The sequence below is a fragment of the Heloderma suspectum genome, chromosome 1 (genome assembly GCF_057233095.1).
Source record: "Heloderma suspectum isolate Gila_16-S chromosome 1, 16-S_ref, whole genome shotgun sequence".
Classification (NCBI taxonomy): Eukaryota; Metazoa; Chordata; class Lepidosauria; order Squamata; family Helodermatidae; genus Heloderma; species Heloderma suspectum.
The window spans coordinates 366,517,943-366,544,413 of record NC_139458.1 but is presented as its reverse complement, the minus strand read 5'-3'; the positions used below and the strand labels follow the sequence as shown (position 1 = coordinate 366,544,413).

The following is a 26,471-nucleotide window of genomic DNA, read 5'->3' as shown; positions in this document are numbered from 1 at the left end:
GCAGGGTTTTTTCAGTGCTACCAGGAGATGCAAGGGATTGAACCTGGAACCTTCTGCATGCAAATCATGTGTTCTATCACTGAGCCACAGCTCAGTGACGTTACATTTCTCACCCCCATCCCCCAGTGAATGGATAGTGCATAAGAATGTTAGTCTGCCATTTGATCTAGATTGAATTTTCATTTTTTAATAGAGGTTTTTATGTTCTTGACACATTTATGTAATGTTGCAATATTTGGAATATTCTAAATTAAGTCCCCCTTTTTCATGTGTTGCAAACTTCGCTGAAGCTCCTCTCCCCTTGGCAGTTAGGCTTAGGAAAAGAAGGGCCTTTTCATTCAAATGGGACCTTTTTTCTAAGCAGGGAGAGGAGTGGGAATGAGAGAGAAGGGGAGAGATATAAGAGAAAAAGGGGTGGTGGAAAGAAAATAGGTGGCTCAATGCCAGTTCTGGCCTGCCTACTTTGGCTTCAGCCCTACCCACCACTCACTCCAGCCACACTCACTCCTGGTATGCAGCCCCCAAGAGATTTCCCCCCCAAAGAATCCAGCCCTCAACTTAAAAAAGATTCTCCACCCCTGATCTAGAACATCATTCCACCATCATGGAAGACATGATTACTTGCTCTGGCCTGCTGTAGTTTTTCTGTTTCTTAATTAGACTAGATTCATATCTGTTAATTGTTCTTAGTAGAATGAATGGTTATTCTTCTGCTTCTTGCCAATATGACTGATTTCAGAATAAAAGCATGTTCTTCCTGTTCCTTCACTAGTTAACTTTTATTTATGCCTTCTGTTCTCTCCTTGTTTGTTTTTTTTCTTCTTTAGTTTCTTACCATTCCACATTCTTCTGTTCCTTGTTTTGTACTCACCTGTTTGCTTTTAAATATACATCAAGACAATTCTGATTTGCTGTCTGTTACTAGAGATTGGAATTATCATTTTACATTTCTGTTTAATCACATCCTCATCTTAGTGGTTCCATTCCTCCCTAAACCAACCAATTGGATTTAGTCCTAGTTCAGAATCCAAAGAGCTGCTTTAGGTGAGTCGAAGAGCTTGTGTTTGCCCAATGGCATTCTTGCCTGATTTATCTGAAAGACTCCATGAAATTCCTCATAGTGTTAAAAGCAGTCTTGATCAGAAAGCGGCTGATCAAGAAGATAAAAGTCTAAAGCTCTTTGGGCACATGGAATTCATTGCACAGTTCTCTGAATGCTGGACATGGGCCCATATAATATGTTATCAATTTGTAATTTTTCACAATGGGGCTCACCCCTAAGCTTTTTTGCCCCTTTAGGGGGCCTTTTTTCTCCTTTCTTTTGTCACTCAACACTTTCTTAGTACACTTGATGTGTATCCACTTTTATCCTCCAAAGAATATTGCATTTCCTCTTTGAAGCCATGTCTCTGATAAACCCTTCCAGAAGGGTTGCCTTTTGCCTTACTGCACTTTTTCTTGAGTCTGTTTCATCATTTGTGTTATCCATTAGCTGTCTTAGACTGCTTGATAAAATAATATTTCCTTCTGTGGTGTTTGTGTAAATATTTTTATTACTCTTATGCAAATGTCTAGTTTACATTAATAAAAATAACAAGTGTCATTTTTGATCCAAAGATTTGGGAGAGGAATAACATTTTGGTACTTTATGCAAAGTCCTGATTTAAAGATAACTGGGTTAGATCCAAAAGAACTGTTCCATGAACAGAAGCACCTCTTCTGCTCATGGAAGGGTTATTTCATGAATGAAAGCTTGTCCATGGAGCAGAACCTTTGGATCCACCCCAACTGAATCCACAGAAGGGTCATAGATCAGTGGAAGAGCATGCACTTTGCTTGCAGAAGGCCCCAGGTTCAGTCACCTCCAGGCAGGGCTGGGAAAGATTCCTGTCGGCAAATGATGGCAAAAACCATTTGTCCTTTGAATAAACACAAACATTAGGCTGAAATTTGTTGTAGTAAAATACTTTGCTTATCTTTCCTACTTATATGCTTTAGCTCTAGGGAATAACAGGAGGTATAAAAGCTAAACTTTAGTGCATTAAACTTTTATATTGATATTTCAGATTTTTAAAATCTTTGACAACTTAAGTCATACAGACTTTATGTTTAAATAAATAATACTAACCTTACTTGCCTGCTTCCCAGTCTGGCAAGTGCAAGCTGCATATAGAAACAAGCCTTCTGCACAAGGGTCACAGTTCTCATTCACATCTGGCATATATACAAAAGGGTGGTACATGGAAGGAAACCCCCTGTGATCAGCAGTGTAGTGTTTGACAGTATTAATTGCATGCTGGGAACAGAATCACCCCATTCTGTCAAGCAGGTGATCAATACTATAAGAGAGAATGATGTCAACTGTATGCTTAACAAGGACAATCTTTGCATCTATTCATGCAACCGGCTTCTGTGAGTTTAGGTGTCTGGATCAGGGCCTCAATCACTTTAGAGTTCCAGAATAAAGTTTCTTAATATAATTCTGCAGAGGCATTTTATTACAGAGAATTGTAGGTAAGCAAGAATTGCCACCAGTGTAGCTGTAATAGTTAATTAAAAAACATGTTTAATTGGAAGATAACTGCCGTGTAGTTTTCTTCATTTTATTTTTTTTGTTTTTAATTCAGATAGAGAAAAATGATTTGAAGCCTAACACAAATGTAGTTTCTGTAGCAATATACTTGTAAGATATCTGGAAATGTGATGAGGATGGTGGGTTTTTTATATTCTTGTCTTTTTACCTGCAATAGCTTCTGAAAGTTCTGATGAGAGTGAGCAAGATGATGACCAAAGTGCTCCAAGTGTCTATAACAATGGTAAGGAAGAACCTCAAGATGAGGCTGTGAGCCAAGACAATAATGAACTCTGTCCAAAAGAGCAGAACTCTTTTCCAGAAGATGTTAAAACTCTTGCAGATGCCACAGCATCCAAATTGTTATCAAAGACTCCAGAAAGACCGCGGCAAGAATTGGCAGAACTATCTGATGATACTGATTATGAGGGAGAGAATGAAGCCACCAAGAAGAGGAAAGAGGTCAAAAAGGAGGCAGTGGATAAAACAAAGCCACCAGTAAAACGTGGCAAACGAAGGTATTGTGTCCCAGAGGAATGTTTTAAAACTGGCTCACCTAATAGTAAGGATGAAAAATCAAATGGCAAAGACACACTTAGCTTGGAAAACAGTAGCAACAGCTCCTCAGATGAAGATGAAGTAAAAAATAAATTAAAAATAACACCTAGTAAGAAGTACAATGGGTTGGACGAGAAAAGGAAATCCTTACGGACAAATGCTTTTTATCCAGGTTTCTCTGAAGTGGCAGAGAAGAGAGTAAAGCTTCTAACAAACTCTGATGAAAGGCTTCAAAATACTAGAGCTAAAGACCGTAAAGACGTGTGGTCAAGTATTCAGGGGCAGTGGCCTAAAAAAACCCTCAAGGAACTTTTTTCAGATTCTGACACAGAAGCAGCAGCTTCCCCGCCACATGCTTCTCCTGAGGATGCAGCACCAGAGGAGCACCTGCAAACCCTTGTAGAAAAGGAGACTTCTTTGTCTTATTCTAAAGTTGAAAGACCTTTGCCAGTCAACCCTGATACTAAACCTGTTGAAGAAAAACCCAGTGAAATGAATGACAAGAAAGTTGAATTCCCAAGTAGTGGCAGTAATTCAGTGCTAAACACCCCTCCCACTACACCTGAGTCACCCCCATCTGTAACTGTAGCAGAATCCAGCAGACATCAGTCGACTGCATCTGTCTCTGAAACTCTGGCACCAAATCAAGAAGAAGTACGAAGTATCAAAAGTGAAACAGATAGTACAATTGAGGTGGACAGTGTTGTAGGGGAACTGCAGGACCTTCAGTCTGAAGGAAATATATCTCCTACAGGCTTCGATGCCAGTGTCAGCTCCAGCAGCAGCAATCAACCAGAACACACAGAGAAAGGTAAACATTGTGCCATTTCGCATTTATCCGTTCTCCAAATTAGTTGAATTCAGATGTTTCTGTCTTAAAGATGCCTTAAACCTCATGGAAACTGTACAGTTCAGAAATATAGTTATCAGTGGGTTGTACCCAAGGGTTCCCCTCCATGAACATAAAGAAACCTTTAGATCCAACCTTATATGTAGGTTGGATCTAAAAATCTTATATGTAGTAGGAGCCAGTGTAGTGTAGTGGTGAGAGTGACAGACTGGGAGCCGGGAGATCCGGGTTCTAGTCCCCACTTGGCCATGGAAGCTTACTGGGTGACTTTGGGCCAGTCACAGACTCTCAGCCCAACCTACCTCACAGGGTTGTTGTTGTGAGGATACACTGGTGAGGAGGAGGATAATGTAAGCCGCCTTGAGTTCCTTGCAAGAGGGAGAAAGGCGGGGTATAAATACAATAAATAAATAATATAAATAAATATATGTATGGGGTGGGCAATTTCTGGCCCTCCAGATGTTTTGGCCTCAGCCCTGGACAGCATAGCCAATGGGGAGGGCTGGTGGGAGTTATAGGCCAAAACATCTGGAGGGTCACAAATTTCCCACCCCTGTATATGTTTCACAGTGTCTCTTATTCTGTATGTAGGAACACTAATACTGACCTATGTTAGGGTTTGAAATCTAAGAATGTTATTTTATGCTCAAAATTCATAAATAAGAATGAAAGTATTTTGCTCCCTCAAATGTTTTCCCCAAAATGCAATTTACTGACTACGATCTAATAGATTATAGCTGCTCATGGAACCTAATGAAATTGTTTCAAATTTCAATACAATATTAATTACTGTACACTATTGATATATTTTGCTAAAAAACCGTGCAGAGAGGTACAGAGAGAAATGGAGAGGCTATCAGACTGCATAGTCAAATCTTCTTTATCCAGTTGTCACCCCATTCTTCCATTTCTACTCAGTTTGCCTCCTTTAGCTCCGTTTGTGTTATCTTTTGTTCAAAATAGGAAAAAAGTCCTACAATTCCCAGCATTCCTAGCCAGGATGGCTGACTGGGGAATGCTGGGAGTTGTAGGACTTTTTTCTGTCTAAATATGCATAGGATTGTGCCCTTACACACTTAGAAGCAAGGATAAAATTGCCTAAAATTTTAACCTATAAAGCTTTACACGGCTTGGGACTGCAACACCTGATGGAGCGGTTCTCCCAGCGTAAACCTACCCATACACTACGTTCAGCATCTAAGGCCGTCCTCCAAGTGCCTTCTCTGAGGGAGGCTCAGAAGGCAGCTACAAAGGAGAGGGTCTTCTTGGTAGTAGCCCCCTAATTTTGGAATGATCTCGCCTGCCACCAGCATTATCTTTTTGACACCAGGTTAAGATTTTATTTTCTCTCAGGCATTTGGGAGTATATGTCGAGTTTGTAACCAGGTCCTAGATTTGTCTTATGTTTGGTTCTTTAAAATTGTTTTTAGATATATGTTGCTTGTGTGTGTGTTGTCTGTTTATATATTTTTATGTAAATGGTTTTACACACTTTGTATAATGTAATATAATGGTTTTTAATCTTTGTGAAGTGCCCAGAGAGTTTCAGCAATCGGGCAGTAAAGAAATGGAATAAATAATAGTAAGTCTTAGATTGGTAGTCAGTTGAAAATAATTAAGCTGTTGGAAATGTACAAGTGGGACTGAGTGCTCTTAAGACTATAGTTGTTGTTGTTCAGTCGTGTCCGACTCTTCGTGACCCCATGGACCATAGCACGCCAGGCCTTCCTGTCCTGCGCTCTCTCCCGGAGTGTGCTCAAGTTCATATTCATTGCATCGGTGATGCTATCTAGCCATCTCATCCTCTGCCGTCCCCTTCTCCTTTAGCCTTCAGTCTTTCCCAGCATCAGGGTCTTTTCCAGAGAGTTTTCTCTTCGCATTAGGTGGCCCAAATATTTGAGCTTCAGCTTCAGTATCTGTCCTTCCAATGAGCACTCAGGGTTGATTTCCTTTAGGATGGACTGATTTGACCTCCTTGCAGTCCAGGGGACTCGTAAGAGTCTTCTCCAGCACCACAGTTCGAAAGCATCAATTCTTCGGCGCTCAGCCTTCCTTATAGTCCAGCTCTCACAGCCATACATTACTACTGGAAAAACCATAGCTTTGATTATACGGACCTTTGTCGGCAAGGTGACGTCTCTGCTTCTTACTATGCTGTCTAGGTTTGCCATAGCTTTCCTCCCAAGGAGCAAGCGTCTTTTAATTTCATGGCTACAGTCACCGTCTGCGGTGATCTTGGAGCCCAAGAAAGTAAAATCTGTCACTGCTTCCATTTCTTCCCCTTCTATATGCCAGGAAATGATGGGGACAGATGCCATGATCTTAGTTTTTTTAATGTTGAGTTTCAAACCAGCTTTTGCACTCTCCTCTTTCACCCTCAACAAGAGGCTCTTGAGATCGCTTTTGAGATCGCTTCGCTTTCTGCCATTAGGGTGGTATCGTCTGCATATCTGAGGTTGTTGATAATTCTCCCAGCAATCTTAATTCCAACCTCTGATTCATCCAACCCAGCGTTTCTCATGATGTACTCTGCATATAAGTTAAAAAAGCAGGATGACAATATGCAGCCTTGTCGTACTCCTTTCCCAATTTTGAACCACTCGGTTGTTCCATGTCTGTTTCTTACTGTTGCTTCTTGACCGTCGTACAGGTTTCTCAGGAGACAGGTAAGGTGGTCTGGTACTTCCATCACTTTAAGAATTTGCCACAGTTTGTTGTGATCCACACAATCAAAGGCTTTAGTGTAGTCAATGAAGCAGAAATAGACGTTTTTCTGGAATTCTCTTGCTTTCTCCATGATCCAGCGAAAGTTGGCGATTTGATCTCTAGTTCCTCTGCCTCTTCGAAACCCAGCTTGTACTTCCGGTAGTTCTCGGTTCACATACTGTTGAAGCCTAGCTTGTAGGATTTTGAGCATCACCTTCCTGGCATGTGAAATGAGCGCAATTGTGCGGTAGTTTGAACACTCTTTGGCGTTGCCCTTCTTTGGAATTGGAATGTAAACTGACCTTTTCCAGTCTTGCAGCCATTGCTGAGTGTTCCAAATTTGTTGGCATACTGAATGCAGCACTTTAACAGCATCATCTTTTAGGATTTTAAATAGCTCAGCTGGAATACTGTCATCTCCGCTAGCTTTGTTGTTATAGCTTTGTTGTAAGGCTTCCTAAGGCCCACTTGACTTCACTCTCTAGGATGTCCGGCTCAAGTTCAGTGACCGCACTCTCATGGCTACCAGGGACATTCAGATCTTTCCTGTATAGTTCTTCTGTGTATTCTTTCCACCTCTTCTGAATCTCATCTGCTTCTGTTAGGTCCCTGCCTTCACTGTCCTTTATCATGCCCGTCTTTGCACAAAACGTTCCCTTGAGATCTCCGATTTTCTTGAAGAGATCGCTAGTCTTTCCCATTCTGTTGTTTTCCTCGATTTCTTTGCATTGTTCATTTAAGAAGGCCTTCTTGTCTCTCCTTGCTATTCTCTGGAACTCTGCATTCAGTTGGCTATATCTTCCCCTTTCTCCCTTGCTTTTCGCTTCCCTTCTTTCCTCAGCTACTTGTAAAGCCTCATCAGACAGCCACTTTGCTTTCTTGCATTTCTTTTTCTTTGGGATGGATTTCGTTGCTGCCTCCTGAACAATGTTACGGACCTCCGTCCATAGTTCCTCAGGCACTCTCTCTGTCAGGTCTAATCCCTTAAATCTATTCCTCACCTCCACTGTATATTCATAAGGGATATGATTTAGGTCATACCGGAATGGTTTAGTGGTTTTCTTCAATTTAAGCCGAAATTTTGCAACAAGAAGCTCATGATCTGATCCAGGTCTTGTTTTGACTGACTGTATAGAGCTTCTCCATCTTTGGCTGCAAAGGACATAATCAGTCTGATTTCGATATTGACCGTCTGGTGATGTCCATGTGTAGAGTCGCCTCTTGTGCTGTTGGAAAAGCTTGTTTGCTATGATCAGCGTGTTCTCTTGGCAAAACTCTATTAGCCTTTGTCCTGCTTCATTTTGTACACCAAGGCCATGCCTGCCTGTTATCCCGGTGATTTCTTGACTTCCTACTTTAGCATTCCAATCCCCTATGATGAAGAGGACATCTTTTTTTGGTGTTAGTTCTAGAAGGTGTTGTAGGTCTTCATAGAACCGATCAACCTCAGCTTCTTTGGCCTCAGTGGTTGGGGCATAGACTTGAATTACTGTGATGTTGAATGGTTTGCCTTGTATTCGTACTGAGATCATTCTATCGTTTTTAAGATTGTACTCCAGTACTGCTTTTCCCACCCTTTTGTTGACTATGAGTGCTACTCCATTTCTTCTAAGGGATTCTTGCCCACAGTAGTAGATATGATGGTCACCTGAATTAAATTCGCCCATGCCTGTCCATTTTAGTTCGCTGATTCCCAAGATGTCGATGTTCAATCTTGCCATCTCATGTTTGACCACCTCCAGCTTATCTTGATTCATTGTTCTTTACAGCATCGGATTTCCTTTTCACCACCAGACACATCCACAGCTGAGTGTCCTTTCGGCTTTGGCCCAGCCGCTTCACTCTTTCTGGCGCTACTTGGAAATACCCTCTGCTCTTCCCCAGTAGTGTATTGGACACCTTCCGACCTGAGGCTCTCATCTTCCGGTGTCATCTCTTTTAGCCTTGTGATACGTTCCATGGGGTTCTCTTGGCAAGAATACTGGAGTGGGTTGCCATTTCCTTCTCCAGTGGACCACATTTTGTCAGAACTCTCTGCCATGACCTGTCCATCTTGGGTGGCCCTGCACGGCATAGCTTATGGCTTCACTGAGTTACGCAAGCCCCTTCGCCACAACAAGGCAGTGATCCATGAAGGGGAAGACTATAGTAGAATACTTCATATTTAGTTAACACACCTAATATATGTCTTGTTCTTTCTTCTCTCCGTTTTAATGAAAAATAGCTTTCTGGGAGCTGCACCCTATTCCAACTGGGCCCACACATGTAGCCGGTCATGTGCTAGACCTTGTGCTTTTTTCTGGAGAAGCGGGGAGTGATCTGGAAGTCGGGGGTATATCCACCACCCCTTGTCATGGTCAGATCACTATCTGGTGGTGTTGGACTTCTCGGTTCCACAACCCCTCAGCAGGGATGGAGGACCCATTAAAATGGTCCACCCCAGGCGTCTTATGGATCCAAATGGATTACTGAATGCACTTGGGGATTCTCTGGAGCATGCAAACGGCCACTCAGTCAAGATCTGGGTGGGTGGGTGGAATGCCGCAATCACTGGGGCCTTAGAGCGGGTAGCTCTGAAACGCCCTCTCCCCTTGAACAGGGCTCGGACTGCACCATGGTTCAATCCTCAGTTACAAGCTCTGAAACAGGAGATGAGATGGCTAGAGCGCCGGTGGCGGAAGTCTCACTCCAAAGATGATCAGATACGGGCTAGAGCTGTATCTTCAGCCTATCACGTGGCGATGAAGGCAGCAAAAAAGTAATATTATGCTGCCTCTATCGTGTCTGCAGAGTGCTGTCCCAGGAGGCTGTTCCAAGTGGTCCAGAGCCTGGTCGGTCCAGTTGCTCCGGAACTGCTGGAGCATTCTAAAACCTCCTGTGAGGCCTTGGCAAGGCACTTTGCGGATAACATTGATCACATTAGGAGTGTTATTCCGTGCACCGTGGATATAGTTAGCAAGCAAGAGGCAGTCTGTGGCAAACCGGTTTTGTGGGATCAGTTCCAGCTTCTTCCTTCTGATGAAGTGGACAAGGTGCTTTCATCTGTAAGGCTGACCACCTGCTTACTTGATCCTTGCCCATCTTGGCTCATTATGAGCTGCAGAGAGAGGCTGGGTGAGGGGATCAGGGTGGTGAACGCCTCCCTTGAGGAGGGAGTGATGCCATCAGCTCTCAAGGAGGCAGTGATAAGACAGCTCTTTAAAAAGCCCTCCTTGGATCCCCAAGTCCTAAACAACTTTCGCCCAGTTTTGAATCTGCCATTTTGGGGCAAGGTGCTTGAGCGGGTGGTGGCGATGCAGTTGAAGGCACGCTTGGAAGAAGCCAATTATCTGGATCCATTTCAGTCGGGCTTCGCAGCCTTGGTCGCCGTGGCGGATGATATGAGGAGGGCTTTGGATAGGGGCGAATGCTCCTTCCTTGTTCTCCTCGACCTCTCAGCGGCTTTTGATACCGTTGACCACGGTATCCTCCTGGACCGCCTGGAGGGGTTGGGCATCGGAGACACCGTATTACGGTGGTTCTGGACCTTCCTCTCTGGCAGGCACCAGAGGGTAGCACTGGGAGAGGAGGTTTCGGACCCGTGGCTGCTCACTTGTGGGGTGCCACAGGGTTCCATCCTCTCCCCAATGCTATTTAACATCTATGCGAAGCTGCTGGGGGCTATCATCAGGAGGTTTGGGGTGCGGTGTCATCAATATGCGGATGACATGCAGCTCTACCTCTCATTTAAATCTTCACCAAGGTTGGCCGTAGAATCCCTGTCCAAATGTCTGGAGACAGTGAGTGGCTGGATGGGGAGGAATAAGCTGAAGCTGAACCCTGACAAGACCGAGGTACTTTTGGTGGGAGACAAGAGGAGGTTGGGGGATGTTGACCTGGTGTTGAATGTGGTATGGCTAACCTTGAAAGACCAGGTCCGCAGCCTGGGGGTCATTTTAGACTCCCAGCTGTCCATGGAGGCTCAGGTGTCAGCTGTGAGCCGGACAGTGCTGTACCAACTCCATCTGATACGGCAGCTGCGCCCCTACCTTCCCGACTATCTGCTCCCATCGGTAGTACATGCCCTGGTCTCCTCTCGTCTAGACTACTGTAATGCGCTCTATGTGGAGTTACCCTTGAAGGCGGTTCAGAAGCCGCAGCTGGTACAGAATGCAGCGGCTCGCCTGATTAAAGGTTTTGACCTTTAAAACCCTATATGGTTCCGGCCCAGCCTATCTTAAGGAGTGCCTCCAGCAACATCAGACAGGCCGCTTAACAAGATCAGCCTCAGATGGACTTCTCTCTGTCCCATCAACTAGGACAGCTAGGCTGGTGAGGACAAGGGAGAGGGCCTTCTCTGTGGTGGCCCCCACTCTGTGGAACTCCCTCCCTAGGGAACTCCACAATGCCCCCCTCTTTAATGAGCTTCTGCCACGCATTAAAAATGTGGTTGTTCAGGCAGGCATTTGGGGTGGGTTAGGGTATTTTTAGAAATATGATGTTTTAATGTAGAATTTTATTGTTTTAAAACTGTTTGTATTGCTGTACATCACCTAGAGTGGCCGGCCAGATGGGCGATTAAGAAATTTAATAAATAAATAACCTAATGAAATCCTTGTTTAATTCATAGTATCTAAAATTCATATTTTCTATGGCTGGGATCCAAAGAAGGGTTATAGGTGTGCAGGAGAGAACCACGCACAAAGCTATAGCTTTATATCCTGCTTTTGCCACATTAGTTTCCAGAGCTTGCAGGCAAGTTCTGTTCTGAACTGAACATGCCCTACCTCTTTAGTAGAGACTGCTGTGGTAAAAGAAGAAGCAGAGTTCAGGTTGTGATTTCCCCCCACGTGCTCATGTCCCTAGTTTGAGCTATTTATTTCATCAAATTTGCATTGAACCAAGAAGCAGATAGTTAGATTCTGTATCATTTGGTCAGCCCTAGCGGCTGTTTGAAATATTTGTAAAACATTTTTAGCAAATCCAACCCATTTCATACTCTGTGTACTCAACAATTATCGGGCCAGTTGTCATGTGTGTTTCATCGTTTCTTCCACCCACTGTTTCAATTATTTTTTTAAAAAAAGTTTAGTTAACTAAGCTAGTGGGGTCCTATTTACCCTTACTGTAATGAATGGGGAAGTCAAACTACCACATGCCAAGGTAATAGGAGTCCATTCTCTCCCTAGCAACTTCTCAAAGTAGAACTGGGAAAACAACATTTTGCTTCAAGTACATTTTTTTCTCTTTTTGTAAATAAGTAAATCTGTACATTCTTGTGAGTACCAACACTCCCACCAAAAAGAACCATTACAGAACACAGTAGGGGTCCATTGAGACCACAGAAGTACATTTTACTGTCAGAGGTCAATTCTACTCCAGGTTGGACTTACTTTATATAGGTGTTAACACTCACAGTACAAACTTGCAGCAATCATTTTTTATTTGTAATGTTCTTTGGGAAGGGGGAAAACCCCTATTAATTTATTGTGGTACATAGAACCCTTTCATTTAAGTACTATGACCCAGTACTGGGTTTGCACATTCGGGGAAGGAAAATAAGCCATCGTAGCTTATTTTCCCGCCCTGCATGTGCCAGTCGCACGCTGCGTCGTTACCATAATTACCTCGCTGAGGTGCAGTTTGCTGTGTTGTCCAAACCCAGTGAGCTTGGGTTACAAACCACCCCACAACCCTGAAGCAAGCCATGGCTTATTTTCCTTCTCCAGTTGTGCGAACCCAAACAGTGACTGGGATTGCATGACACACCGTGGTGTGTCATGCAAACAACCCCATTATTTCACTTAGGCATATTTTGGTTTTGGTTTTTCTCCCCTGTCCTCTTCCAGGACTTCCTAATATTCCAATTAGGATTGCTTAACTGGTGTAAAAATAATTAAGTCAATACTGTGGGGTGCAATGTACATTTTTGGAATGTGTGATAGTAATAAAATAAATGTATGTTAAACTGGAATAATTTTGCAATCAATCATAACTTTATTTCCAGCTAAGACTTTATAGCAGATTTATACTGTCAAAACAAATGGTGTAGGATGGTTAAAATTAAACATTAGTGCCTCTGGTATGTAAAATACAGGCTGTAAAATATATTGTTCTTCCTATTATTTCAATAAAGCTTGTACAGGCCAGAAAAGGCTTAAAGATGGCCAGGGAGGTGGTTCCTCAAAAAAGCAGAAAAGAAATCACAAAACGTCTGTGGTGAACAACAAAAAGAAGAGCAAAAATAGTAAGTATGGTAACTAGATGGAGAGCAAAACTTGGGCTTAGACCTTTATTATTTGTACAATGGGTTTGCCTCCCATAGAAAGAAGGCTTCTTTTTATCTGTGTAAGGCTTCTGGTCCAGCTAAGCATTTCCCCCCTCCTTGCAGGGGGTATCAGTGAAAATTGTCTCATCCTTTCCCCTTTCCTGCCAGCTGGAGTCTCCTGAGTGGAACTCTTCAGAGAACACTTCTTCTGGTGGAACCAAACCTAATCTTCATATAACATACTAGAGCAAATTTCCGTACATGAAACTCAAATAGCTTTTCCAGTTTTGTGGAATCGTATTAAACTGCTGCACCGGTTTGGAGTCTGCTTAGAACTTTAATGTTCTTCAAGTTCTTCCCAACTGAATGAATGTCACATTATTGTTTAAGTAAAGAATTTATGGACTCTGTACTGAGAACACCACATCCTTGCAAAAACAGTTTTCATAAATTGTTAAAATAGCTTTAAAGGGTTGCCAACCCATAGCAGATTATGCAGTTCCTCTCCCTTCACCATTTGAAGAGCCAAGGCACATTCTCATTTATCTCTGCAGTACAAGTCTAAGTTTTCCTTTCCATGTGTCTATTGAAATTTGCCATTTTGTTTTTATTGGAGGGTTGTTGTTTTTTTATTTAAGAGGGAATGTTTCTTTTGAGTGGAGACAAGCACTTGAACAGGTGCTGAGATTTTTTAGGAATAAGCTAAACCTATACAGTGTATTTGTTGTGTGTTTCTTCAGCAAACAGCAGTGATAGTGAAGAACTTTCTGCTGGAGAAAGTATTGCCAAATCTCAGCCAGCAAAATCAGTTTCTACAGGAATGAAGTCTCAGCATATGAAATCTCCAGCAAGAACACAGTCTCCAGGAAAATGTGGGAAAAATGGAGAGAAGGATTCAGATCTCAAGGAACAGAACAATCGTTTGCCAAAACTGTATAAATGGAGTTTTCAAATGTGTAAGTATGGATTTATTTTGCTGTGCTTGCACTCTTGAGTATATTGAGGCCCCAAAGTTAGAGGGAGGGGCAATTTTTTTTCATTTTTTTTTAAATTAACCAAGAGGGACTCACAGAAAATATCAGTCAGGGGGCCACACAATGGTTACTTGGTTAGCTGTATTAATCCAAAATCCATCTTTATTAGGACCAAACAAAATCCCACAAAAGAGTGTGCAAACTTTCGAGTTCTCCAGAACTCTTCATCAGGTTAAATGGTGCAAAAAAAAGAAAGGGATTGGGGGGAGGGGAGGGGAGACAAAAAGCACACAGATGAGGCCAGATGTGGTGATGAGGTCTGCAGCTTAGACTCAGGTTTCAGGGTGGAGATTGCAGACAGAATGAATACATCACTAGAAGGTGTTGCAGGTGTCCAATTACACCTAGCATTCTGGGACAAAGAAGCAATGGCTGACCCCCCATGTCTGAAAACAGAAAGCCTGGCTGTAACTCAGATCTGTTTCTCCCCCCGCCTCGCCCAGATCAGCTATCTCTGTTTTTTTAATTTGCCTTAATTGTATTATATGTTCTTAATTGTAGTAGACATACCTTAAATGAATAATGTTGTAATGCCTAGAAAGATAGTGCCGAGGTGTTGCCATCTCCTGAAGCTCTGGCTACTCAGGTTGGGATTGACTGACTAACATGAAGAATACTATAACTGTCCCTGGAGAGGAAGGCAGCTGTAGACTGCTTAGTCTATCAGGAAATATTTCCTCCAGAACAGGAAAGGGGGTGGGACATCACTGCTGAAAGATACTTGGAGCACCTTCCATCAGCATTACTGAACCAGCCACTCTCCTCAGTGGCCCTTCCTTCAGGACAACAGGCATTGGGCACTACTATTGGAAGGTGCTGCAAGCACTTTCCAGTAGCAATCATCAATCAGCTGCTCTCCTCACTGACCCTTCCTGGATAGTGATGGACAGGAACCCCCCTGAAAATTCCTGGGGGCTGGATGAAATTTGTTTCCCCATCTTTGGCTTTTGGCATAATAAATGTGTTAGTCTTTAAGATGCTACAAGACTCCGGGGATGGTGGTGGTGTTTTTGTTCAGTTTTGGCTTCATTTTTTGCTTGCTAGAAGTAGCTGCATATTGAATGTACTGCATTGTATTTCACAGTTGATCAATACCTTTATTGGGACCTACCAAAATGCCACAAAAGTATGTGCAAGCTTTTGAGATCTTCAGAATACTTCATCAAGCTAGATGGTACAAAAACCAGGAAGGGGTGGGGGAGGACACAAAAGTACAAAACCAACACCTGCTTTTTGTACCATTTAGCCTGATGGAGACTTGTGGAGAACTTGAAAACTAGCATAGTCTTTTGTGGCATTTTGATTGGTCCTAATAAAGGTATTGCCCAACTATGGATTTTGAATTCTTTTTTTCTTGTGGACCAGTATAGCTGTCTTTGTTTTTTATCTGTATTATATTTGCAATTGCAAGAATTAAAGGAAAACACTTAATCCCAAGGCTCATCTGGGTTTGCGGCAGTTGCCTATAAAGATTCATTTGCATTTTTATAACATTCCAAAACCTGATGATTATATGTCAGATTATAGAAGTGCTCCATGTGCATGTTTGATTTTGTTTAAATATTAAAGCTAGAAAAGGTGTAATACTGTATAGTTGTTGCTTCCCCTTCAAGTTATTTTATTCTCCCTTGCTGTCTTTCTTCATAAGTAGGAGGAAGATTTTGGCTTAAACTAACAAATGTTGCTTTCATTGCAGCGGACCTAGAAAATATGACCAGTGCAGAGCGCATAGCAATCCTTCAAGAAAAGCTTCAAGAAATCAGGAAACACTACTTGTCTTTAAAATCTGAAGTAGCTTCCATTGACAGAAGAAGAAAGCGTTTGAAGAAAAAAGAGCGGGAAAGTAAGCAATTAGGCCTTATTTTTGCCCTCATTTATTAAGATTGAACAGAATTACTGAAGTGAGAATTTGAGTGTTGAATGTCTCTTAAAATATTAGGTCTTCTTTGTGAATCTTTGGTGACTCTTGCACTCTGATCCTGGTCTAATGATTTGGAATTAAATTTGATTAATCTCTGTTGAAATTTCCTTTCAAGAAAATGCACTTAGGATCACAGCCTTATGCCTTGTCCTTAACATGTTTGCATGGGATTACGTTTTTCTTCATCATCTGCCCCTACATGGGACTTCACCTGCACAGAGCTAGTTCCAGAACATTTTATCTAGACCCATTCAACTGTGTTTTCAGACCTGGTTTTTGGGACAGAATCAGCCTTGGTCTCCCTGATGGATTACCCTCCTGTGCAACCATGTTGATTCTCCTTGATCTCTCAGCAGGTTTTCATAATATTCCCCATGGTATCCTCCAGAACTAGCTCTATGGGTTGAGGATGGGAAGCACTTTATCGCAGTGGTTCCATTCCTACTTGCACGGTTAGTTTCAGGAAACTGCATTGGGTAACTATGTGTCATCCCCCTGGCATTTGTACTGTGGGGTTCCGCAGGGTACTTTCTTGTCCCCAGTGCTATTCAACATCTATATGAAGCCATTGGAGTGGTCATTAGGAGATTTGGGGCACACTTCATCAGTATGCTGATGATGCCCAGCTCTATTTCTCTGTGACATCTGAATCGGGTGTGGCTGTGCATGTCCTAGATCAGTGCCTAGAAGTAGTAGAAGGCTAGATGAGGACCAAGACACTGAAGCTGAATCCTGACAGGACAGAGATTCTGTGGGTGGGTGGTTCCCATGTCCAGGAATTAGACTGGTTACCTGTTCTGGTCAGGTTTGTATTCCCCTGAAGGATCAGGTTCATAATTTAGGGGTACCCTTCAAACCGTCTTTGTCACTGGAGGCTTAGGTGGAGGCTTAGGAGTGCCTTTTACCAGCTTCAGTTCGTAGACCAGCTACAGCTATTCCTGGATAAGGATAGTCTGACTACAGTGATCCATGCATTGGTAACTGCAAGAGTGGATCGCTGCAATGTGCACTCTGTGTGGAGCTTCCCTTGACACTGGTTCTGTTTGTGCAGAATTTAGCAGTTAGGTTGCTGAGTGGGGTAGCCTACTGCGAGCGTGTTAGGCCTTTGCTCACAATACTGCCCTTGGCTACCAATATGTTATCAGGCCAGGTTCAAAGTGATGTTGACATATAAGGCCCTAAACAACTTGGGATCAGGTTACCTGAGGGAGCACCTTCTCCTATATCATCCTAACTGTTCATTGAGATCTACAGATCAGGGCCTCCTGGTTGTTCCTTTGCCTGCACAAGTACATCTGATATTAACCAAGGAGAGGGCCTTTTGTGTTGTGGCACCCTGTCATGAATTCTTTCCCTGCTATAGGCACCAATCGTGGTGGTGTTTTGGTGCCTGTTAAAAAACCTACCTGTCTAAACAGGCATTGCTCATTTTTTAATACTTTGCTTGGTAGTTTGTTGATTAACAAAAATGGTGCTGGTACAGGCAGGATTGAAGTAAGAACTGCTCTGCTGGATTAGGAACTAACACTGGTGGTGTGGGTGTCTTTGCCAAAATTGTACCTCACCGAGGGCTGTAGAATAACTTAAGATGACCCTGTGTGTGATTGGAATCAGGTCTTGAGAGTCATACTCCTCTTATCCACGCTGCTTGCCATGTATCAAACATAATGCCTGAACTGGAAGATGCCGCAATTATTTGAACATGGGATCTACCCAACCCTGCAATCTTAAACCCACGTGGTAAATGAATTCTGAAGGAAGCAAAACTTTGGGAGATAAATTCTGATAAACATTCTGAACCTAAAGTCTCTACATAGAAATATGGCCCTTCTGAATTCAGTGGAATTTACACTTTGTAACTGGACTTAGGATCAAAGGCAAAATCCTTTAGATATAATAGATAGGCAAGATGATGATCTTCTACTGGTCCAGCTTCTGTTGTAAGACTTTGAGAATCATAGAGCTGCTCTTCAATGTGAAAACTTACATGCACTTAGCAACAGAAATGGATCCAATACAAGGAATAAATACACCTTCCTAAAGTGGGTCAATTTGTGTAGAGCAGTGCAACACTAAGGGCAAGTTTGCATATCATGCTAAGCCACCCTGAAGATAAGCCACCATGCTTGATAACCCATGTTATTCCAACAATCGGGCACATTGCAGTTTTCTATGGGTTGTTTCCCGCTCATTCCTCTTACCCACTCATGTAATGAGGGAAACCCACATCTTGTCACCAAATGCATATAATTTTATGAGCCCTTATGAACACGGTAACGCGTCTGCAAACCTTTAAAAAAAGAATTACTCTGGGACTTGTGCAAATGTGCAGGAGCGCAAGGCCGCCAGCCCGCTATTTAGCCCAGCATACTGATATCTCCCTCTTGTCAATGTCCTTGTCAATTTTGTCTTTTTTTTTAAAGGCTGCTTCATGTACTTCCAAAGTAATTACACCCGTCTTCCTCTTGCAGCCGCCAGTTGCTTTTGGCTCCCCCCTCCCCATCGCATTTGTTGCTTTCCTCCACTGCTCTCCGTTTTAGCTGTCAGGTATACATATAAGGTACAGAGCAGTGATGGGGATCAGTAAAGATATGCAGATTTCAAGGCGGAGCAGAGAGGGAGAGGGATCAGTAAAGGTACACAAATTTCAAGGCAGAGCAGTGAGTGGGATCAGTAAATATACATAAATTTCATGGCAGAGCAATAAAGCGGAGGGGAAAATTACGCAAATTTCATAGCAGTGGACTTTTAAATGTGTGCACTTGTGCAGGACTGAAAATAATAATAATAAAAAGAAAAGGTTGAGATCACATTCAGGACACTCTCTGGTGTCTTTTCTTCTTGATTTTTAGAAGCATGGGGCAAAGGGCACTGACAAGGGATGAGGGTGGATGGCGTTGACACTAGCGAGATCGCAAGGAGCTGCAGGGGTTTCAACACTCTTGCCAGGTGGCTGTCTAGCCATTCCTGAAAATCCATGATGAAATCACCTGGGTTCAGACGTCACAACAAGCCACCCTGAACAACCTAACAACAAGCCATGGGTTCTCAGGGTGGCTTGTTTGTGGAAAACAACACAGAATGAAAATCCGTTCCAGGTTTGGATGTCACAATAAGCTACCCTTAAACAACCCACGGTGACAACCCACTGTGGCTTATTGTGTTGTACGAACCAGATTTAAGTCTGCAATCTTATACTTACTTACCTGGGAATAAGCCCCACTGAACTAAGTAGGCCTTATTTCAAAGTAATCATGTATAGGGTTATACTGTAAATAACCTTAAGATTGCTTTAGTGGATTACAGTTGTTGGAGAGGCAATAGCAACTAGGAAAGCACTTTGAAGGTCTTTACAAAATACACATTTATGTCCCAAATCCTATTTGGTTTCAGTAACAATGATTTTCAGGGGTGATGTGTGTGTTTTTTTACTCTTCACTCTGTTTTACAGGTGCTGCTACCACATCATCATCATCTTCCTCACCTTCCTCCAGTTCCATTACAGCAGCAGTTATGTTAAGTTTAGCGGATCCACCCATGTCAAGTTCATCACAAAATGGAATGTCGGTTGAGTGCAGGTGACAGCAAGACTTGCCTATGCACTTTGCACTTAATGGCTGCTGAGAGCCACTTTTTATACTGCACAGTGGCACAATATTCAGACAAGCACTATTTTGTATTTAAAATTTTTCTTGACAAGCTAACTTTGCACTTAAGTGCACTTTTATGAAGAAAAAGTACAACAAACTGCTTTTCCTCAAGCAATAATTGTTTCCAACTTGTCTGGGAATTGTATGTTGAATGAGTTGAAGGCCTTCCACTGTGGCAAATGGAGGCTGTTCACTGCCGGTAGAACCAGTATGGTAAGCATACAGTTGTTGGGTAGGCCTAATTAATGTGTTAAAAGTGGCTTACTGTTCACGTATTCCCTGGTATTTTGTTAAAGCTGGAGCATTTGATATTTTCCCATTATTTAGGAAAAATGAACCTATTTTCATTTTTACAAGATAATTGTTTTTTAACTAAGTCGCCTTACAGCGGCTATAACTGTACAAGTCAAGCACATGTAATTTAATTCCAAACCTGCTGTTAATAGGATGTTTCTCATCAGACCTGACAACCAAATATAAGGATTCTGTTTAAAAGGCTGACTAATGTTTACAGGTTTGAATTAGGCTAAATAGGTTACTATGGGTTCTTAATAACCCATGAATTGGAATGAAACTACTGTACTTTGCCATTTTTCTATGAATCAGTATTTTTTTTAATTTTGATAAAATACATTGTGAAAAAAGGCAGAAAATGGCTAACAAACTGTATTAAATCTTAATGTATAAAGATTGTATTTAGCCAGTTTAAAGTGTATATTTATTCATAATGAATTATAACACTTATATTTTTGTGTTTTCTTGTAAAAGTTTCTTTTCAGTTAAAGCAACAAATATTTCATTTGTAATGCTTATTTTATTATGAGCTGCAACTGAGAGGTCTTCAAGGAGGAGTAAACTGTGTTAATATTAAGTCATGGTTGTTGAGAAGAACATTGCCACAAAGGGATAGTTGTTTATAATATAAATAGCTAACTGAGTGGTAGAGATGATTTTTTTAATTGCCTTGTACAATATCCAAAATCAACTCAGCTGTTTTCACTTCTATTGAATTTATGTTGTATGGATCCCAAGCCCTCTTTTGTTTGGCACTTGTATTTAATTACACAACTTTGTAAGACATTTGTATATTGCGGAAGTGTTCATTCAAGCTATTTAATACCTGGCACTGTTAATACACAGTACTTTATTGTACAGATTGTTTTACTGTTTTAATTGTAGTTCTGTGTACTTTTTTTGGCTGGACTTAAGGGGGCTGGCATGTTTTTTTCTTTTCTTTTTCTGGCAATACAATATGTAAGAATTTCAAACATTCTGTTTGTACATGCTAGAGTGTCAGAATCTCTACATTTGACTTTTCTAAGAAAAGCATTTTCAGTCTTAGTAGTGTGTGCTTAAAGGTAACTGATTTTATTGAAAATGGTTTCAAGCTATTCAGATATGTACAGGACTGTAAAAAGAATTTGTTGACAAACATTGAAGGAAAGGCATATAAAGAAAAGCTATAAAATATATATTAGGTTCTGCAGACAATTGAATTATGTAATATATTGTACAAATGTAAGCAAAGGCCTCTGAAATAAAATGCCATAGTTTGTGAATACTGGATTCTGTTTCTACCAGTTTAATTAAGGCATTTCAGTGTATTCAACAGTACAAGATATAAACTGAGTTTTGCTCATAACAACAATCACTTTTGGGATGAATAAATGTAACTGAGTCAAATTTAGGTTAATCTAAGGCACAGTCCTATGCATGTTTAGACAGAAACAAGTCCTACAACTCATAGCATTCCCCAATCAGCATGGCTGAGTGGGGAATGCTGCAAGTTGTGGGACTTTTTTCTGTCTAAACATGCATAGGATTGCGCACTTAATCTAAGAATATGTTGGTCCCAGTGACATCAATGAAGCTGCTCCAAGTTCCACAGATATGATCTAGGCTTACTAGCTAGCTACTATTATCCTTGCCACCAAACCCCCTTCCTCAATTCCTCTAATAATCACAGAGGGTTTGTAGGAGAAGGAAGGATTGCTTTTATTTGTGCTATGGTTCCCCCCTGTTTTATCATCTCAGCCAAAAAGCACAAATAAGTTAAGACTCTGCCACTCTTTCAAGCCCTCTGGCACATTCAGGGATTTCTGTCATCAGTGCTGGGGTATGCTTCTTAAAATATTGTTAGATTTTTAAAAAGTATTTGGTGATCTCTATAGCTACAGTCCTCGTTATTAGTTGGCAAAATTGAATTGGATTCCAATGCAGTCACTGCTGTTGTACTTGCTACACCAACACCTAAATGGGTCCTTACTGTGTAAAAATATCTCCTGTACTGTGAAATGCTATTGCTTGTGCAATGCCCCTAGCAGAGCCTACCCTTTCCTTTGACCCTGGAAGACGGTGTTGGCAAAATGGGCTGGAGCCTTCCTTCCCTCAATGGTTGATGATATCCAGAGCAGCTACTGAATGCCGTTCTGTTCAGAGTGTGCACTCACTACAGTCTTTCCTCATAACCAGGTCTTGGAATGCCCCAGAGCAGGAGGAGCCCAGCAAACTGTGTGTGTGTGTACATATACATACAATTGTTTTCAACAAGAACATAACAAACACTTAAGTATGCACAGCACATGACTATGTCAGATACACGTAATCTGTAGAACAGGCAACAATAAAGGCAATTTGGTAGCAGTCTCTTATTATTATTATTATTCATCTAGTGCAGTACTAAATCCTTCCAAAAGACCAAGTGGCTGTTTTGTGGGTTTTTATTCATAAACACTATAAATGGGAACCAGGTTTCAATAAACTCATCAAACATCAATTCTCCTCTGAGTCCTCTGCTCTTTGTTAGCTGCTCAAAGAGGGCAATTAGTCACACCTTTGCATACCACCCCTGTAGCATGAAACCAAACTGCAATTTCCAGTGTTTAGTAATTTCAGTACATGCTGCTGCTAGCAGAAACACCAACCAGATATTTATGGAGTATAGAATTGTGGTGTCTGGAAAGATCAATAGCAAAGCTAGATTGGATATTTGTATCTGAGACTGCATTGTTTAGGTGTTGAGCTCTCTAATGCAACTGAATATAGATGGAAAATTGGATTCAGGGTTTACCTACACCAATTGCTTTTCATGTGATATGTCCCTTCACATAAGAAGAGCCATGCTGGATCAGACCAAGGCTTCATCTAGTACAGCATTCGGTTCACACAGTGGCCAACCAGCTCTTGACCAGGAACCCACAAGCAGGGCATGAGCGCAACGGCACCCTCCCACCCATGTCCCCCAGCAACTGGGGTACATAGGCTCACTGCCTCTGGTACTGGAGGTAGCACATAGCCATCAGGACTGGTAGCCATCGATAGCCTTCTCTTCCATGAATTTGTCCAACCCCCTTTTAAAGCCATCCAGATTGGTGGCCATCACTACATCTTGTGGTAGCAAATTCCATAGTTTATGTGCTGTGTGAAGAAGTACTTCCTTTTATCCGCCCTAAATCTCCCACCAATCCGCTTCATAGGACGACCCCAGGTTCTAGTATTTTGAGAGAGGAAGAAAAATGTCTCCCTATCCACATTCTCCACACCATACATAATTTTGTAGACCACATACTATAAAGGGCTTGTGTAGTCTGCACCTCATCGAAAATGAGATTGCTACATAGGACTCACTTGACCAGTTTTGTTGCAGGATACTTAGTACCTTATTGAAGAGGTACTCATTTCATGGCAGTGCCCCCTATTCTTAAATATGTATGCTTTCTGCCTATTTGAGAGTCAACTGAAATGCAACAAGGAACACAGGAATAATGACTATTCTAACTGATGCCTGTAATATTCCACAGAGCACATACAAGGTGCTTCTAGATGAGGCTTTTATAGGGTCATTGTCTTGCCTTAGTCATGTAATTTAACAGGGGGTCCAGATGTCTTCAACTCATAACTCTCCCATGCTCTTCTACTACTACTTCTGGCTTTTCCCTCAGAAAAGCTGATAAAGAAAAGAGTTGCACAGTGGTTTCTCATTGGTAGTGCTAGGAGGCCTCTGTCAGGAAGCACCCACAGTTTGAATGGAAGTACTAGCAGTGGGAGAAGGCAAAATGGCTTTTCCCCTCCAGCAAACTATTGTGGTTTATCATTGCTAGAAAAGTTCAATTTTCCCTCAACAGGAGCGCTCCTTCAGGAAACTCGTGAATTCCGTACAACTAACTGCACTACATCAAGGAAAGTGCAATTTAGATCCTTCTAACAACTACCAGCTGAATATTGTTTGAACTAAAGGAAAGACCTGTAAGAGATAACCCCAAACAAAGAACTGCACCAGTGTTGACTGGTGTAGACAGACCTTCTGAGCAGAAATACAACTCCTAGTAATCCCGTCATCAAAAAAATGTGCCAATGTAGGGGTGGGAAACGTGTTTCGAATGACAGCATACTACAGTTCGAGTACTGGGAAATCAGAAACTCAAAGGGAGCCTCAGAAAGCATATGGAAAGTTAACTTCTCACCCTCTCGAATTCCTACTTATTCATTGCATCTGTTTACCATTGTGGTATGTAAAAAGCCACCTTTGAAAAAATTGTTACAGATCCTCTTCTGATTTCACCTTTGCTTCTCCTAGCACACTTCTGTTTAAAGCCTGTTACAAGAGCGTTGGGGCGGATGAAGCTATGCATTTTATGAAGAAGGACCTACAGTAACCTCTTAGGGTTGCTAGAGAAACATACAAGTAGCAATTAAAGGTATAATCCTATGCACATTTAGACAGAAAAAAGCATGGCTGGCTGGGGAACGCTGGCAGTAGGACTTCTTTCTGTCTAAACATGGATAGGATTGCACGTGTAATTCAAGAGGTTTTAAAAATTTGGATCTGATACCACATAAGTTACGGTTTTACCAATATAACAAATCTGGATTGGATTTACCAGTTCCCTATTTGAGGAAAAACACATAGGAACATGGGAAGCTGCTTTATACCGAGTCAGACAATGGGTCCATGGAGCCCAGTATTGTCAACACTGACTGGCAGCAGCTCTCCAGGATTTCAGGCAGGAATTTTCCAGCCCTACCTGGAAATGCTGGGGATTAAACCTGATACCTTCTGCATGCAAAGCAGGTTCTCTACCACTGAACTACAGCCCATCCCTCTAATATGCTATGGGTCACTAAGCCATAGCCTCTCCCTCATGTCTGCCTTTGCAAGGGGGTATCTCTTGATTTCCATAAATTCTTCCCAGCTGTAAACTCCCCATCTCCCACCCACCCCCCGCCCCCAACACGCCACATCAAGGGATGGGCTTGTTGGTCCCCTGGCTCTCAGATGTGTCTTTTCTAGGGATGTAGAAGGATGGAGGAGACAGAAAAGGGCAATTGTATGAAGAGTCCATGAGGATCCAACTCCCTTTACTTTCAAAACAGTATTGTATTGCATATTAGTCATTACAGTTCAGCCCACATTTCCTTCTATCCACCACTGGCTATGGCATCTAATAATACTTGACTGAGATAAATTCTAAGCAGGATGTTTGTCCATGATGCAATAATTTAGGGGTTGTCATAATATGCTCAAATATTTTGGCCACCTAATGCGAAGAGAAAACTCCCTGGAAAAGACCCTGATGCTGGGAAAGATTGAAGGCAAAAGGAGAAGGGGACGGCAGAGGATGAGATGGCTAGATGGCATCACCGATGCAATGAATATGAACCTGAGCACACTCCGGGAGAGAGCGCAGGACAGGAAGGCCTGGCATGCTGTGGTCCATGGGGTCACGAAGAGTTGGACACGACTTAACAACTGAACAACAACAACAATAAATAATATAGGCAGCTGAATTCCAGAACTCATAAGTTGGTTAGATGAGGTATGTTACACTCACATTCCAGGGGATAAATTACATGTCATCAGGGAGCACATAAACACCCCATTCACACATAAGCATACAGAGAGACAGAGGTGGCCATACAGTTGGCAGTCTCATATTGGGGCTGTTCACACAATATGCTAATTAACCCACACTCAATGGTCGAACCCAGGACATTTTCTGCAGAGTGGCTTGTTAACCACCCTGAACAACCCAACAACAAACCACAGGTTCTCGTGGCTTGTTTGAGAAAAATAAGCCACACTGCTTATTAACAAGCCATCGTGCAGAAAATGTCCTGGGTTCAGATAAAACACAACCCCTCTCGGTTCAACAACCCACACTCAACCACTGAGTGTGGGTTAGCGTGTTGTGTGAACCCAGTCGCTGTGCTTACTTGCAATTTAGCTCCCACTTTCCTTGAGCCAAACCTCTTCCTCTGCAGGTTGAAGGAACACTGAAAGTCAAGACACTAGGAAGGCAGTGGCCACCAGCTGCATGTTGATCCTATTCTCACTTTAATATGCTTTCAGTTGAGTGAGAGAGGATGGCATTAATTGATACTGTAAATAGAGGCATGCTGTATATGGGATGATAAAGCTGATGGAGGTTGAAGAGAACATCAGGCCACATTAGTTTTGAGGCAAGCATCAAATCATGAGCAACGTATGTCAGCAAGAGAAAGGAGCAAGGTATGAGCAAATATGCATAGATTACATTTTCAACAATTACCTTTTTTAGAATTTACAAAGCCAAGTAAGTCTGCAAGCCCAATAATGTTTGAATACTTACTAGGGGTCAAACATGCAAAAGATTGCATTCTGCAGCTTAAAGTAAGCTTTGAAAAAGGTTGGTTGTTAGTGTTAAAAGTTTAGAAATTAAAAGTATCTATCTTATTAAAGACTGACAAACGACTACCTTCTTCATCATGTTGTCCTGAAGCTGCAGAAGAAAAGGACCGGGCCTGAAAACCCCAAAGGAAAATTGTAGGAGCAAGGAGGCTACGTTGGTAGGATACGTGAAACGAGAATTTGTTTGCTACTTCCATGATGCAGAAGTTAAAGGTTATCGCTTCAGCTTTCAATTTCCGTGTTTTGGGGTGCACCAGAGAAGTCCC

The 26,471-nt window shown here is 42.0% G+C and overlaps 1 protein-coding gene across 7 annotated transcripts in view; it reads left to right on the top strand.

The window, feature by feature from the left end:
- The window catches only part of ARID4B (AT-rich interaction domain 4B), a 132,864-nt gene extending 111,762 nt beyond the window's left edge, over positions 1–21,102 (top strand). For all 7 annotated transcript variants that reach the window (XM_084828167.1, XM_084828164.1, XM_084828163.1 and 4 more), the window contains 5 exons: positions 2,751–3,941; positions 12,802–12,912; positions 13,674–13,889; positions 15,664–15,810; positions 19,340–21,102. In XM_084828167.1, coding sequence (XP_084684293.1) covers positions 2,751–3,941; positions 12,802–12,912; positions 13,674–13,889; positions 15,664–15,810; positions 19,340–19,470 — 1,796 coding nt within the window. In that variant the 3' untranslated portion in view covers positions 19,471–21,102. The remainder of the gene's footprint in view (positions 1–2,750; positions 3,942–12,801; positions 12,913–13,673; positions 13,890–15,663; positions 15,811–19,339) is intronic.
- The last annotated feature ends 5,369 nt before the right edge of the window (positions 21,103–26,471 follow it).